Here is a 13,758-nt window from a genome sequence, read left to right as displayed (position 1 = left end):
ATCATCAATGATATGCTTTCCCATAGCCATCTAGCACCACGCATAATACTCATTATCCTCCCACACGACCTCACCCTCGCCCTTCCACCGCAGACTGGGAATGCTGCCATCGAGTCTCTCGTCAAAGACGACCCGTACGGCACCCTCAGTCCTGTCACTAACCCTCTTGGCTGAAGCCGAGACGCCCTCATCAGGGTTCCAGACCAGCACCTTGGCGAGCCCCCATTCGGCGGCCTCAATCACCGCAGCCTGCAGCAGCGCGGTCACGTCGGCCTCCGGGTCACCAGCCACGCGGAGGACCTTGAGTTTCTTCTCGCGGAAGTCGTGGTCCCAGTACACCCACGCCTTACCGTCAACGGTAGCCGCCCCGCGGTGCGTAATCTCGCGACCGGCGAGCTGCTTGGCCATGAAGCCGTCTCGCGTAAAGTGCCAGAGCATCTGGTGGGCCGAGGGCGCGAAGGCGACGTGCGTCTTTCCGTCCTCCGGAAGGTTCGCAAGCTTCTTCTTTAGGAGCTCGACGTCCTTTTCGCAGTAGGCGGGGACATCGCTTTCCTCGAGGTATCGCACACCGTCGGGCTTGCGTAGGACTGAAGCATCGTCCGGGATGAGGGAGACTTGGAGTGACGGGTAGACGGCCCAGCCGAGGCGGGCGTAGTACGTGAGACCAATGTCGCTGTAGAGCGCGCTGGCTTTGGAGTCGGCGTCCATGGCTTCCTTTAGGCTGTTCAGTAGCCGCGTTGCCATGCCGTGGCTGCGGTAGGTCGGGTTAGTGTAAACGGAGGCGATAGCGTAGGCCTTTTCCTCGCGGGGGGTCGAAGAGGAGGCATCGCGGACAAGGAGGGTCTTCGCGGTTGCTTCGCAGGATGAGATGATGTGTTCGGGGTCGGCCGGGTTGAAGAGGACGTAATAGTTGCACTGAGATGAAAGGGCTGTCTTAGAGAGCGCGACTTCGCGGGCCATGTAGTTCTCAAGGGACATTGGAGGGGCCCATGAAACGCCGTTGAGGCGCCATGCGGCCTCACGCTGGGCGGGTGTTGAGGAGGCGAACTTGATTTCCTTTTCGGACCCGTGTTGGGTTACAATGAGGTCGGCCATGTTAGGCTGCGCAGGTGAAAGTGATTGAGTGACAATGAAGGATAAGTTTGTAGATGAAATTAAGGCTGTTTCTCGGGTGGTGAGATGAGATGGCAGTAGTGAGTGGCTCGGTGACTTGCTTTTCAGCTAGGACACCAACACCCAAACTTTCTGAGCACGGCCGAGAACTGGACTTCTGAGTCCTTATGAGAAGTGTGACAAATGGCTATCTGAAGTAATAGAAGCAAGTGAAGCTGAAAAAGACTCGACTTGACGTGGGGGGCCTCATAGCAGATTCGCGGGGCTGAGTGGGACATCCCACAGCGGGGTTAACAAGTACCCAGGTCTGGTTAGAGCCACGCCCTACCACTGCGGGAAATCCTAGTCACAACGGCCACAACCAGCCAAAAGGCGTACATGTCAGTTTGGCTGGTTTACCTCTCGTTCATTTATGTTGAATGATGACCTGGCTCAAGTACAACGATAGCCTCAGTGTAACCTCGGAAAGGGAAGTTCAAAGTGTATCGAAGGCATGTGAAGAAACTGTTTGACACCGAAAGCCTCCAGGTGATTACAACTGAAGCCGATTTTCTGTAAGGCCTGCTCAGTTGAGCTCTCATCTCTCAGCGAAATATTGCCCCTCCGACTAGGCATATAGCACCGTGAGAATTGTCTTGTACAATTAGGCGGTTTCATCTCTCCAAGTGGTAAGCTCTCAAAGTCTACCACTTGGAGGCATAGGCCCGCTGGCCAGATACAGGCTCGGTTCGACGTTTGTATTGTTTGAGTGAATGCCGCCAACAGTTCATTCGTACCCAAAGGCAACGGGAATGGTCTCAAACAGGAACTTATCACTTGACAAAAGGAAGAAGAAAAAAGGCATGCATGGCTCTAGCGATTGTGAATTTGAGGCCACCTCCGATGTCGCTCCGGCCCGCGGATCTGGGCCGGAGCCGGAGTGGGGCTGCACGGCATCGCGGACTAAGGCTCATGTAACCGAACTCAGATGTATCCGTGACTATAAGGTTCCAAGTGAAGAACGGAAAGAAGCGCAGCAAGTAGCAGAAGTTGAATTTGACTAGCCTCACACCAGACCACGCCTCGTTCTCAGGTTTGAATTCTGCTTGATGTACTTACAGCCAAGCTCGCTAAAGAAACCTTCAATCCATCAACACTACAGCCCGTTCCGCACACTTCCTTTTCGCACCATTTTGTCGGGACTGGTCCTCCAGGCTTCAAACGCTGTTCATCCTGTCACACAAAGTTGAGACGCGCAGAACAACTACGCATTTCCAAATCTTGAACGGACAATCATATCCTTGTTAGGTGTCGTTCGATAAGGGACTCGCGATTCGGCGGGAAGGTCTCTGGTTTTGGGGTCGCGGAAACTGTACCAAGACTGACGCATGAAAAGGCTACGACACGATGTTTCAGTCAAAGATTGGGGGTATAGAGACGTAGATTGTCACTTACGCCTGGCCTGGGGTGAAAGATAGGTTCTTGTCACTGCATTCACCATCAGCATCACCGTTTCATCACGTGCGCAGGAAGATTCAACTCACCACGACGAGTAAGCCATATAATTCCAAACCAGATCCTCGCCCGGGAACTCAGGGCACGTGTCCTTGGCCTTACACGCGTAGTTCTCGTGCCGCGACTGCGGGGTGTCCGGGATGTAGTCGCCGTTGGGGATCTTGCAGGAGCCCTGGAACGGGTGGTAGAGCCCCAGCCAGTGTCCCGTTTCGTGAATCACGGCCTTTGCAAACAGAGTGCCGTCAAGAGCGCTGTGGCCGATGACGACGGCGTCTCCATCGAACCACGTCCCTGTTGCTCCCACGATACCGAAAGGATTTGTCAATAAGTCGGGAAAGGCGGCGTATCCAAGGAGTCCTGTATCCAATTTCGGCACAATGTACAGGTTCAACGTTTCAGGCCCACCGATGCGAAGCGCTCTCTGCATTTCCCGGGTCTTGTCATGCCGGTGCTCCATGTGGTTCATGTTGGCGTATGTGTCGTTGGCGACCTCGTATGTCTCGATCGGGCCGAAGGTGATGCCGTGCTTAGCGTAGCCTTCGTTGAGAGTGGTCCCAATATGACGGATTTCGATTTTCTAGATAAATAATCCAAGTCAGTATATTCGTTCGCAGGAAGACTTGAAGTCGTGGGTGGTGGGATAGTCACATATTTGACCGAACTTCGCTGTTCTTCCGTTCCGACCAGGAAGACATTGATAGGTATGTGAATCGAGGCTTGTTCAGTGTTCAAGGAGCGCTTAGAGAATGCCTCAAGAGCGGCCAAGTCGTCCTCTCTTCCTATCGCATGAACCTTCTCATCCTGGCCGCACCAGTTGAGGGGGTCCCTTGCATTATCCAGAGAAGGACGTTGAGATGCTTGGGCAAGTGCGACGCTGAAAAGCGATGCCATGCACAACATAGTGAAAAGAATGGTCCGGCAGATCATGATGGGCGTGACTGAAAGTTTAGGACGACTGATCAGACATTCAAGCGATTGTTGAAGGGATTGACCTGCGTTTTGCCAAAGGCACTGAGTAAATGACAACCAGGACTGTGTGCTGCAACTCAAAACTTTCACATTTCGTGACCCTCATAGGGTTTGAATGAATAAACGGAATCTGTTTTCTGATTTTGTAGAAGTCTAAACTACCATGGAAAACAAGTTGCAGTCGCAAAGGTTACGAGGCGTTGCGTGAAAACTCTGGCCTTGGAGGCTCAGGCCAAACCAACCCTTGTGGTCTTTCCGACTCAAAAACTTTATTCCAGGCTGACTTTCATCTCCCAGGGTCATATTGTTCATCAAGAGCCGCAATGTTTGGTTACACTCAGCTCAACCCCGTCCTCCGCGGCTTCGAAAGTGTAAGAGACAGAATGAGGCAATATCAAGCCGACTCGCCCCCAAGCCAACGTGTACTCTCCCAGCTGCATCGAGTTGGATGTCGAATTATAATTAAAGAGTGTATGTGTTTGAAGGAGCACTAAGTCGCGGTGCAGGATCAATGCATGGTCGTACTATTGGCCAAATGAACCTGGTAACAGCGCAAGTGCGGCTGGTCATCTGATGGAAACCACCAGGCTTGGCAAGAGCGTGTATGCATATGGTCCGATGTAAGACTGCAGCCATGCGCCCGTTACGGGTATGAGCGCTCGAGTGATTTGCAGTAGTCGTGGTAATAGGGTAGAAGGATCAGCAGGAGGCTGACGCTAGCCCGGAGCTCCAAAGTTCCATGTGACGCGGTAGAGTGCGAATTGTCTGACCAATTGAGTCTTTTGTATCTGCAAAAATAACTCAAGCTTTCTTCAAAAGACGCTTGAGTAGATTCTTGCTCGACGATGATGAACCTGTAGAAGTCTACGTTAGAGAACTAGGTCCTAGAGTTATCGAAGCCAGACATTCCTGATCAGAGTAACCGGTAGGCCATATGAGGCCGAAGGTAATGAGATAGGAGACTCGAAGAAGAGTAGACTGCAATAAGTGAGACAACTTACCAGAGATGTCACCGTTGGCTTCGTTCTTCTCCTTAGACATCACAGGAACGCCGTCCTTGTCGACGAGCGTTGACTCTGAGGACATGGCGCCGACAGTTGCTCGCGGTGCCGGTGCAGGCTGGCGAGGCCTACGAGGCATGGCAGAAGCCTGCATGTGAGGGATCACAAAAGCTGATTCGTAGAAGGAGCCAGACATCGTGCTGCTGTTGTTCTTGCTGTTGTCTGTCTTGTCCCGGAGGATGGCCTTGAGGTATTGCTGAGATTCGATGGAACTCATGTGGAGGAAGGGGAGTAGTAGTAGTAGTAGAACGGCGAGGTCGTTGACTTGGTGGTTCTTTGAGGTATCGTCAATGGATTTGTAATGTACTCAATGTCGTGCTTGATTTGCTTGCTAATATACGGTTTAGATCTAAGACCCCGGGAAGGAGGTCGTGGGCCGCGTCTTTTATACATCACGAGCCTGATGTTGATTTCCAATGCAAACGCGGCTTCGGCAAGGCCAGTCCCCATTTGACTCACTCAATGGCACGAATGCACGTCCAATGTACATGGCATCATGTCAAAGGGCGCGGTTTGTGAGTCGTAGGTCAAAAATGTTCACATTGGTACAAGTCTTGTCAGTGCTAGTGTCTGTTTTCGACGGGGGGTCAGACGGGGGGATCGTTGCCGAAGTGGAGGTGCCCGCCGGCTTTCCGACCTAGGAGGGAGATTCCTAAAACCAATCACGCCTCGTTCCCAATCCTCGGGGCTGAAAGTTGCATCGTTCGGTTGGTGAGGCCCTTGGCGGAGAGGCTTGCACGGCCAGTCGTTTTGGGCTAGACCTGCACGACCAGTCACTTTCAACTTCAGGTTTTGTTCGTTGTTCGGTCAGTCAAGTCGGGCTAGAGGGTGGAGGTCTTGAAGGAGTCAAAAGATGAGATTTTAGTCATCGTGCGACGGCTTGAGGAGGTGGGGACGAACGGGCTGAGAGGTTCCACTTCCGAAGCCGAGTTCAACCGCCCGTGCCCCCGAAGCCGAAGCCGAGACTTCACATCACCAACTTCATGCGGTCAACAGTCGAGCCGATGCCGTGTTGTTGATGAGAATTTCCAATCCACTTCCCGAAGTTTCTCTTACGAAACATTCAACCTTGTAATACGGGTACATTGCGGGCTTTCGATCGGATCGCTTGAGTAAAGGAAAAGAATTCTTGTCTTTCCCCAGATGGATTCAACGCAAACACCACCCCGGCTCTTACTCCGAAAGAACGGGCGGCCGCAGGCTTGTGAGCCGTGCCGAAAACGCAAAGTAGCCTGCGATCACTCGCAACCAATATGCAACAGATGCAGAAAGTCGAAGCGTCCCGGGGAGGTGTGCGAGTACATCCTCGGTGACAGTCCAGCAACATCAAACGAAACTCCAAGGCAGACCCGGCCGAGAGAGCAACGTCGTGCTTCCAGAGCGCCGTCTATTCCCCTGACTTCGAACTTTCAGCCCACCGTCATACCGATATCGCAATTAAGTCCAAGACCAACGGCGGTATCGCGGACGGCATCAACGGCAACAGCGACAACCTCGCCCGCGAGATCCACGACCCAGCACCGCCCCTCGATCCCTGCAAGTCTACCCACCAGCCCGGACTCGGCCGGCACGGCAGCCACTCCGGCCGTCACGCCGGCCGTCCTCGGCATCGGCTACCTCGGCTTCACCTCCTTTTGCGGCATCTACGAAGAGACTCGCTCAAGTCTAAAGCAGCTCCAGCCGTCCAGCGCGGCGCCCATAGGAGAGATCGGGACTACCGCCTACTGCGGGCTCGAGTGTTCTCCGCCCCTGACGGCTCAGGCGCTCGAAACATGTCTGACTATCCTACGCCACGTCCCGGACCGCGAGACGGGGCTCAAGCTGTTCGACAGCCACTTGAGCCCGAGCGACGGGTGGATCCGCCTAGCGGCAAAACACATGATGATATCGCTGTACAACACGTTTCCGCAGTACTTTCCCGCCGGCGAACACGGCCGACGGCCAGATGATGCCCAGCTCACTGCGCTTGCACGTACTATCTGCGGAAATACCGCAAAGTGCTTATCTGACGAAGAGTCCGACCCGGCCAGGTGGATGGCGCAGTTCACCGGCACCAATTTGCGATGGGAGTCACTGGGCGTGATGTTTGTGTACTTGGAGCTGGCGGCTCGTTATCTCGGACCGTACCGGCCGGACGTCGGCTCCCGGTTTCAGTGCGTGGATGAGGGGACGAAGGTGGTCATGCAGTATCGGTACTGTCTTGGTGCTTGTATAGAGTTGACCAAGGCTGCCGGTAGTGGGGGAAACACATTGCTCCTCTTCATGTGTTCGAAACGCACCATCATCGAGTCGCTCTTCTCGGGCGATGCTAGTAAGTCGCGTCTTTCACGTCTTTACTTTAACGCTCGAAGGCTGTTTGAATCCCTACCAATGGTGTAAACAGTGATCTTAATCTCTGCAGGAATGCCTACTAAAGCTTCGTCGCAGGCTTCGCTTGCTGGCAACTCCACGCAGAGACAGTAGCCCTATCAACATTCCTCGGCTTCCACGACGAAGTCGCAGCGGCGCCGGGGGCAGGCTACAAACCAACCGTCTGCTCCGAGATCAAGCGCAAACTCTTCTCCTACGTCTTCTATGTAGACAAGGTCCTGGCCTCATTCGCCGGCCGACCACCCCTCATCAGCCGCCGATACGCGCGCACACCACCGCCTCTGGACCTAAAGGACGACCACCTCCTCTCCGACGAGGCCTCGCTGGCGCGCCATGTCGCCGCACTCGATGAAAACGGATGGAACACCAAGGGCGAGCTCTACTCTGCCACCATCGTCCGGGCCCGCGTGATGCTGGCACATATCCGGGACGAAATATTCGAGATCGCGCTCGGACAGGGTTCCGTGACGCTGGTCGAGACGTTGTTGTGAGTGATGATTGTGGCAGTTGTCACTTACACCTATCTACGTGAAATACATGATTACGTTGCTAATACTCATCCTCCAGAGAAATCAAAGAAAGACAACTTCGGACTGTTGCTGGGTTCCCCGATATCATGACCCTGAGAGAAGAAGACGTGCAGAATAGGAAACTCGACATCTCGTTACTGTACACCCGACTCATCATGAAGCTGGAACACCTCCAAAACATGTTCTTCATCGAGCGGCTACTCGCGAAAAGAGGCCACGATGACGGCGCATTGCTGTCTGTCAGCTTTGAAATGGTTTCCAAGACCCTCATGTTCTGGACAAACATGGATCGTCTATCTTGCATGAACGGTGACTTTGAATGGCTCGTACGTGTCGAACCCCCCGGAACACCCTTCCTCTTCCAGCACCTCTTGCACTTGGGAACAAACACGACGAAAACTTACACATTCAACTAGGTAATGGCCTACGCGGCTCCCGGAGGCGGCATCCTCTGCATGGAACTCCTTAAACCCACCCTCCAAGGCGGCCACCACCCGCAGAACCCCCAAGTCTCCCGCTCGAGCATTATCCAGAAGCTGAGCCTCCTCGTCGGCTTCCTCGACTGGGTCAGCCCCACGGCGCCCAACGGCGACCTCTGCGCCGACTGCAAGGTCATCATCCAGCGCGTCCTCGACCAGGCGCTCAACAGCCCCGCGGCGTCGGCCTCGTCCGCCGTCGACGGCGGGTTGCCCGCCGGGGTAATGCTCGATGTCCCCATGGACTGGGATTTCTCTACGCAGCTTGATTTCAACTTTGATTTGCTTGATACGTTTGATTGGTTGCGTCCTGAGGTGTCTTCGAGTCAACAGTCGTCGTAGTGGCTGCTTAGGGGTGGAAGTGTTCGTGTTAGCTGTTGGTTCTTGCATTCTGTTTTCCCCTTTACACGTCTATACCCCGGGTTTTCACATTTTTGCTATTATTGCATCAACTACTAGATGGCGTCGGAATTTCTGTCTCCAGTCTTTCTCTAATTCTACCTTATTCGATGTCATTTATAGACAGATTCAAGGAAAATAGGGTCAGCTCAATGCTACACAACTCAGTGTTCTCCTTTAGGAAAGGACGTAAAAATATATTGCCGCCGTCTCGAAGTTGAAGGGATAGAGTGCATAAAGTAGAATGACTGCCATAATCGGCCTTGGGATTTTCATATCTCCGTCAAACCTACTTCCTCGACAACTACGGTTCCACCTTCTCAATGCGCAACTGTTCAAACACCATACTGCTTCGAGATATGCTATGAATTTGAAATGTCTCCCAGTCAGCAGAGACATAGATCGTGGCCAAGCCAGGGGCTGCTGGTCAAGTCACCTTCCGGTTGAGGCACCACTTCTTACGGGTCTATCAACTGTGCGTTGATAAAAGGATGAGCCATTGATGTAGTATGGCATAACGGCGAAGACCTTTGCTTGGAGCACCTGTATCTAGGGAAAGGTTTGATATGTTGAGCGATCATCCTACCACTCGAAAAGATTACGCTCTCATGTAGCACGAATGCCGTCGTCGGGCTAGAGCAATAACCCCCGTGATCGCGGTCCAAGCAATCATGGACTAGATACCCAACATACGCGAGGAATCGCGAATTAGCTTCCCGTCTACACTGGCGGATTTTACGTGAGACCTGTGACAGCCACGACAGGCCGGTACCACAGGACCATCACATCATATCTGGGAAATTCGCCAGGGTAGCCGCTGCTAAGCGATCCATCGGAACCCAGCCGATTCATATCCCACTCCTTCCGAACGAGATCTCTAAATGTTTAAGCTATCGAGAAAAGCACCGGGCCGGCCCTTGCTGCCGTTTCGTGGAGCGCAAGGCCACGAGGACCTTCCCACCTTGATTGTAATGCGGTTCCCTTGCCCATGTCGTCACTAGGCACCTACCTAAGCCATGCGTGCCATCAGAGTCCCGGGCTGGTCATCTCGGCTCCGGGGAGAGCCGCCACTGATCACCGGTGGAAAAAAGGTTGGCCCAGAAGAAGTGGAGTTTTAGCGTCTTTTTTTTTTGGCAGCCGAGAAGCACACATACGCGAGAAATCGCCACTTCAACTAAGACGTCACTCGACTCGACTACGCGGAGAATTCCTATGTTGCAGCGTGACCCCCGACTGTAATCCATCGTGCCATCAGAGCTCTTCCACGGAATCGATGGGTATTCTTCAGCATCGGCCTAGTACATACGCCCCGTGGCCTAGTCAAGCTGGCACGGTGATATCAACAACTGCGCAAAGAAAAGATCGCTCGACTATAACTGCCTGCCAGTAGTCAGAAAAGACGTCTGGATGATGGCACACTAGCTCATCGAGATTGCCTAGACTTTTCAAACATAGAGCAGCCACATGGCGATCCGGAAATAGCAGGCAAATGCTATGGGTATTCATGATACCGCATTTGATTGGCATCGGCTATAAACATGACGGATGCATTGCCTAGGCTCCAGAGACCTGGTTCGGAGGTAATTGAAACTGATGATGCCATAGGACGGTTGGGCGATGATCGTCGGGGACGATCCTTCTCCTTATTTTCTTTTCTTTTTCCGGACATGCACATCTGGGGCCCAGGCCCATCATCGAACTTTCAGTCGTATCAGGCTGGTTAATTAGATTACCTAGAATGGATGGGAGGCAGAAGGCAGAGAGCAATCTCTGAGGGAAAACCGCGAATAGCGAATGCGCATGCATTTATCGATTCGAAGAGGTGGAGAGGGGTAGGTGAGGATTACCGCAATTCTAGCCGCCGCACCCCAGACATGATGATAAACCAGTGTCTGAGCTTGGGATATGTTCTTTAGCTTGGAAAATGTTCTATAGCTAATCTTACCAAGCTGGCGAGGCACCGTGAACGCATTCAGTGTCGACAGAAAATTGAAGATTGAAGTCTACCAGGCAATGTGCGGGTGAACGGAGGCTAGAATCTGAGCTAATGACGCGTAGGAGAGTCGGTCACGGTCGAGACTTCTTCTGCCAACCTGTTCGCATGCCAGGCACGGGCGAGTCCTTGCAGCGGCGTTAAGTCTAAGACCTGCAGACAGGGATAGGTAAGTAAGCACGCGATAGGTGAAAACATTCAGGCCCTCGAAAACGCTGTAGCGTGGCGAGCACGCAGTGACGTGCGTGGCATGGAGAACTTGAAGTCTGGAATGAAAGTCGTTGTCGTTGGGAAATGTGAGACAACGATATTTCCTAGGTCGGCTTCGCAACCCCGATCCGGATGTCGATGAAATGTGGGACGGGAAGTCCGAGTCCGGTACCTCGCCCGGGTGTCACCGGGGATAGGCGGGCCTAGAATTTCGGCGCGGGAATGAGACCTCGTTCGACAAGCTGCGGCCCGGCAGAGTACTATCGGTCGGATCGATGGTTAAGACTGCCCTACGGCATCTGCATCGACGGCATGGCATAGGTGTCATATTTTGTGAGCAAGCAGCGAGATACGATGCACAGAGCCGATTCAAGATCGGCTTCCTTCGCAAAGGCAATTCCTTCCCCAGAGTCTAGGCCCCTCGTGTAGCATTTGGTGTTGAGTGTGGGTTTCCGATACCAGCCTTGCCGCTACTCATTTGCATCGCGAGGCATGCTGTAGCGCGCCCCTTGTCGTATTCAAAGTTCTGGAAGAAGAAACGACATCCACGTTGTCAAAAAGTGAAACCCGCGACTGCAGTGCAACAGCAGGTGTTCGCAGGTGACGGCGGGGCGCCGTTTGCTTAAGAGCCAAGCACTAAGCCAACGCAACGTTTTGTGGTGGAGGAATCTCCGACACGATTGCCAGTTCAGGATCAAGGGCCTAGAATGGGAGCACAAATCGGTGCCGTCGGAAAAGCCGTAACCAAGCAGAGCGTGGCATTTCTACCACAGGGCCACCAACGCAGATACCCGGTCCGATCCATCAGTATGGCTCTCTGAGCATCGAGCCCGCAGATCGAGGGTTGGCGCGGACGGCCGTCATTGGCTAAGTAATCTGGGGGGTTTCGGCGCAGCACTGACTGCCAGGCTGAGGAAGCGCGGTTGGCTTGTCACTGTCCATCACAATTACTCTCCGTTTGCCAGAACTTGAACAAACTTGCAACTTCCTGGAGCTGTGATGCCGGGCGGCCAAGCTCTGAACGCAGATCGAGTTAAAGGGAGTCGTCGCCCTGGCCAGGGGTTCAAGTTCCGGCACCTAGTTGTGTATCAGCCCCGGACCATTTCATTGGAACAAATATGTGAACAAGTCAAGGCAATTTTAGCCTTTGGCGCACGCGGGAGCAGAGGCCGGTTACCGCCGCTTGAGATCTATCGCGAAGTGCGGCTTTCTAGTAGATGAGTTTTGGAATCTCCCTCGGAAAATGGTCAACTTTCTTTTTCCTCTTATGACTCGACTTGACCACGGCCAGCGTTATGCAACCCGAATGGCGTATCTATACGCTCAATGATACAAGTAGCGGGTTGGGAACGATGTGCACCTTGACGAACAAGCGAAGAGTCTTGTCAGAACGCATGATACGCCAGCGAGTTTTAGCTCAGAAAATACTGGAGCTGGCACCCTGGTTCAGCTGGAGGTTGGTGTGATGTTGACGAATAACAGTCCATCTTCGAGGTCTTGAAGCTTGTCGAAACAGGGTGCCCAGCTGCATATTCATTCAGCTGAGCGACTCAAAGTAGGATTGAAAGTATCAACCAACAATCCGTCTCTGTTGATTTTGGCTCTCTGGAGGGAGGAAGGGAGGGGCGTAGGGTAGGCAAATACCAAAGCTTCCAAATAAGTTGTGCGCGAAATAAGTGCCGCGCAGACTGCAGTGTTGATACCGTGAGTTAAAGCGGAGACTGACTCGATAGCGTTCATGAAGGCGCTGAAGCTTGCGAAGAGTCGGGAGTCTGGAGCCTGGAGGCACTGCTCTCGTACCGAGCTGTCATTCCCAATCCATCAATGGATCGGCCGAGTAGCTGTGGCGTGTAATGGGCGTGTGTCCGTAGTAGGGGGCGGCGACGGCGATGGCGGACGGCACCAAAGCCAAAGACAGAGTCTGGGAACAAAGCGGGAACGTTTAGTGGTGTCCGATGATTCATCATATTCCCAGGTAGAAGCCGCAATCCGCACCGAGCTCCAAGATCATTGCGACCTGCATTGACAGGCAGGGAGGTGGATTGCAGATGGGTTTGCGCTCTGCCCGCGATGCTCGGTTGCTACAGCTTGACACACGACGATGGCATCGATCGGGTGGTTCTTCTTTTTGCTGATGGAGTCCGATGGATCAGGGAACATCGTGGTTGGGAATCTGCGTCGGCGAACACAGCGAGATGGTCAAGGGTGTTGAATTTGGTAAGCTCTTTCGGCAGCCTTGACGGTGCATTCCCATGCGGTGCCATGCCAGGGGCGATGCAGCTGGGAGTTCTGGGACTCGGGAGTATTCGTATCCCATTGCTGTCCAAGGCAAAGCAGAATTCGATGAATCAGAGATGTGACAAAGGCGAGCAGCAGGAATATCCGTAGGAACGCGAGGTAAGCAAGTGAGGTGTGAGGTGTGAGGTGACTGGGAGTGCTGGGAGTGCTGGGCTTGTCGGTGGCCTGAGGGTTGTGTGGTCCCCTGGTAGGGCAGCATATACGTACCGACACAGTAAGGTACGTAGAGGTGATCTCCACTAAAACTAGTCCCATGGATCCGTCCGGGTGGACTCGATCTCTGGAACCCCGGACTTTATCTCTGCATCAGAAGTACCTCTCGATCTCGGTGCACTGCTATCCATCTTTCCCATGTCCTCACCATCGCCATGCAATCCTGCGGCCCTTTCTCCTCGCTCCTTGCTATGTGCCGGCACCAGCGCATTCCCCGTGCCCCGTCTCAGCCTTTTCAACCATGGAAATTGCCTCCCATCCTTACGCAATATGTGTGAACTGTCAGATTCTAGGTATCTTATCACTTCTGTCTATGGTCGGGGAGTCGCGGAGTTGACCCCGGCAACCACCAAGGCCGTCCTCCTTGCCTCATTCAGAATCGGCCGACAGGCAAGAACACCCTTCCAGTTCGCAGAAAAATGTACCAATTCCTGTCGAGGCTCTCCTGTCTCTTGGATATGCATGGCAAATCCAAATCTGGCGGCCACCCGAACAGACTGGGAAGGGGGGTGGCCGGGGGGGCCCAGACTCGGAGGGATCATGAAATTTCAGGGTCCAATGTGACTTAGTCTGTCTGCTTGCCAGTCGAGGAGGAGAACATTGAGAGGAGGCGTCATGACTACTCTAAGCCA

At 53.4% G+C, this 13,758-nt stretch overlaps 6 protein-coding genes across 6 annotated transcripts; 1 reads left to right on the top strand and 5 right to left on the bottom strand.

Moving 5' to 3' along the window:
• Positions 1–30: 30 nt before the first annotated feature.
• On the bottom strand, positions 31–1,095 carry CCOS01_01510 (uncharacterized protein; the record flags this gene model as incomplete). Its single annotated transcript, XM_060449704.1, has 1 exon — positions 31–1,095. The coding sequence occupies one exon, from the start codon at positions 1,093–1,095 to the stop codon at positions 31–33; it is 1,065 nt and encodes a 354-aa protein (XP_060321142.1).
• Positions 1,096–2,356: 1,261 nt separating this feature from the next.
• Positions 2,357–3,534, bottom strand: CCOS01_01509 (metalloprotease 1; the record flags this gene model as incomplete). The annotated part of the gene is made up of 4 exons (XM_060449703.1): positions 2,357–2,489; positions 2,548–2,580; positions 2,637–3,184; positions 3,256–3,534. The coding sequence occupies 4 exons, from the start codon at positions 3,532–3,534 to the stop codon at positions 2,357–2,359; spliced, it is 993 nt and encodes a 330-aa protein (XP_060321141.1).
• An 843-nt stretch (positions 3,535–4,377) lies between these two features.
• Positions 4,378–4,854, bottom strand: CCOS01_01508 (uncharacterized protein; the record flags this gene model as incomplete). Its single annotated transcript, XM_060449702.1, has 2 exons — positions 4,378–4,430; positions 4,578–4,854. 2 exons carry the CDS (start codon positions 4,852–4,854, stop codon positions 4,378–4,380), a joined length of 330 nt encoding a protein of 109 aa, XP_060321140.1.
• Positions 4,855–5,780: 926 nt separating this feature from the next.
• CCOS01_01507 (fungal specific transcription factor domain-containing protein) lies at positions 5,781–8,355 on the top strand (the record flags this gene model as incomplete). The annotated part of the gene is made up of 4 exons (XM_060449701.1): positions 5,781–6,948; positions 7,065–7,494; positions 7,575–7,863; positions 7,954–8,355. 4 exons carry the CDS (start codon positions 5,781–5,783, stop codon positions 8,353–8,355), a joined length of 2,289 nt encoding a protein of 762 aa, XP_060321139.1.
• Positions 8,356–12,351: 3,996 nt separating this feature from the next.
• On the bottom strand, positions 12,352–12,775 carry CCOS01_01506 (uncharacterized protein; the record flags this gene model as incomplete). The annotated part of the gene is made up of 2 exons (XM_060449700.1): positions 12,352–12,632; positions 12,685–12,775. 2 exons carry the CDS (start codon positions 12,773–12,775, stop codon positions 12,352–12,354), a joined length of 372 nt encoding a protein of 123 aa, XP_060321138.1.
• A 39-nt stretch (positions 12,776–12,814) lies between these two features.
• Positions 12,815–13,168, bottom strand: CCOS01_01505 (uncharacterized protein; the record flags this gene model as incomplete). Its single annotated transcript, XM_060449699.1, has 1 exon — positions 12,815–13,168. One exon carries the CDS (start codon positions 13,166–13,168, stop codon positions 12,815–12,817), a length of 354 nt encoding a protein of 117 aa, XP_060321137.1.
• Positions 13,169–13,758: the final 590 nt, after the last annotated feature.

Source organism: Colletotrichum costaricense (assembly GCF_030867565.1).
Source record: "Colletotrichum costaricense strain IMI 309622 chromosome Unknown Scaffold_1.1, whole genome shotgun sequence".
Classification (NCBI taxonomy): domain Eukaryota; kingdom Fungi; phylum Ascomycota; class Sordariomycetes; order Glomerellales; family Glomerellaceae; genus Colletotrichum; species Colletotrichum costaricense.
This window is presented reverse-complemented; position numbering and strand designations above follow the sequence as displayed.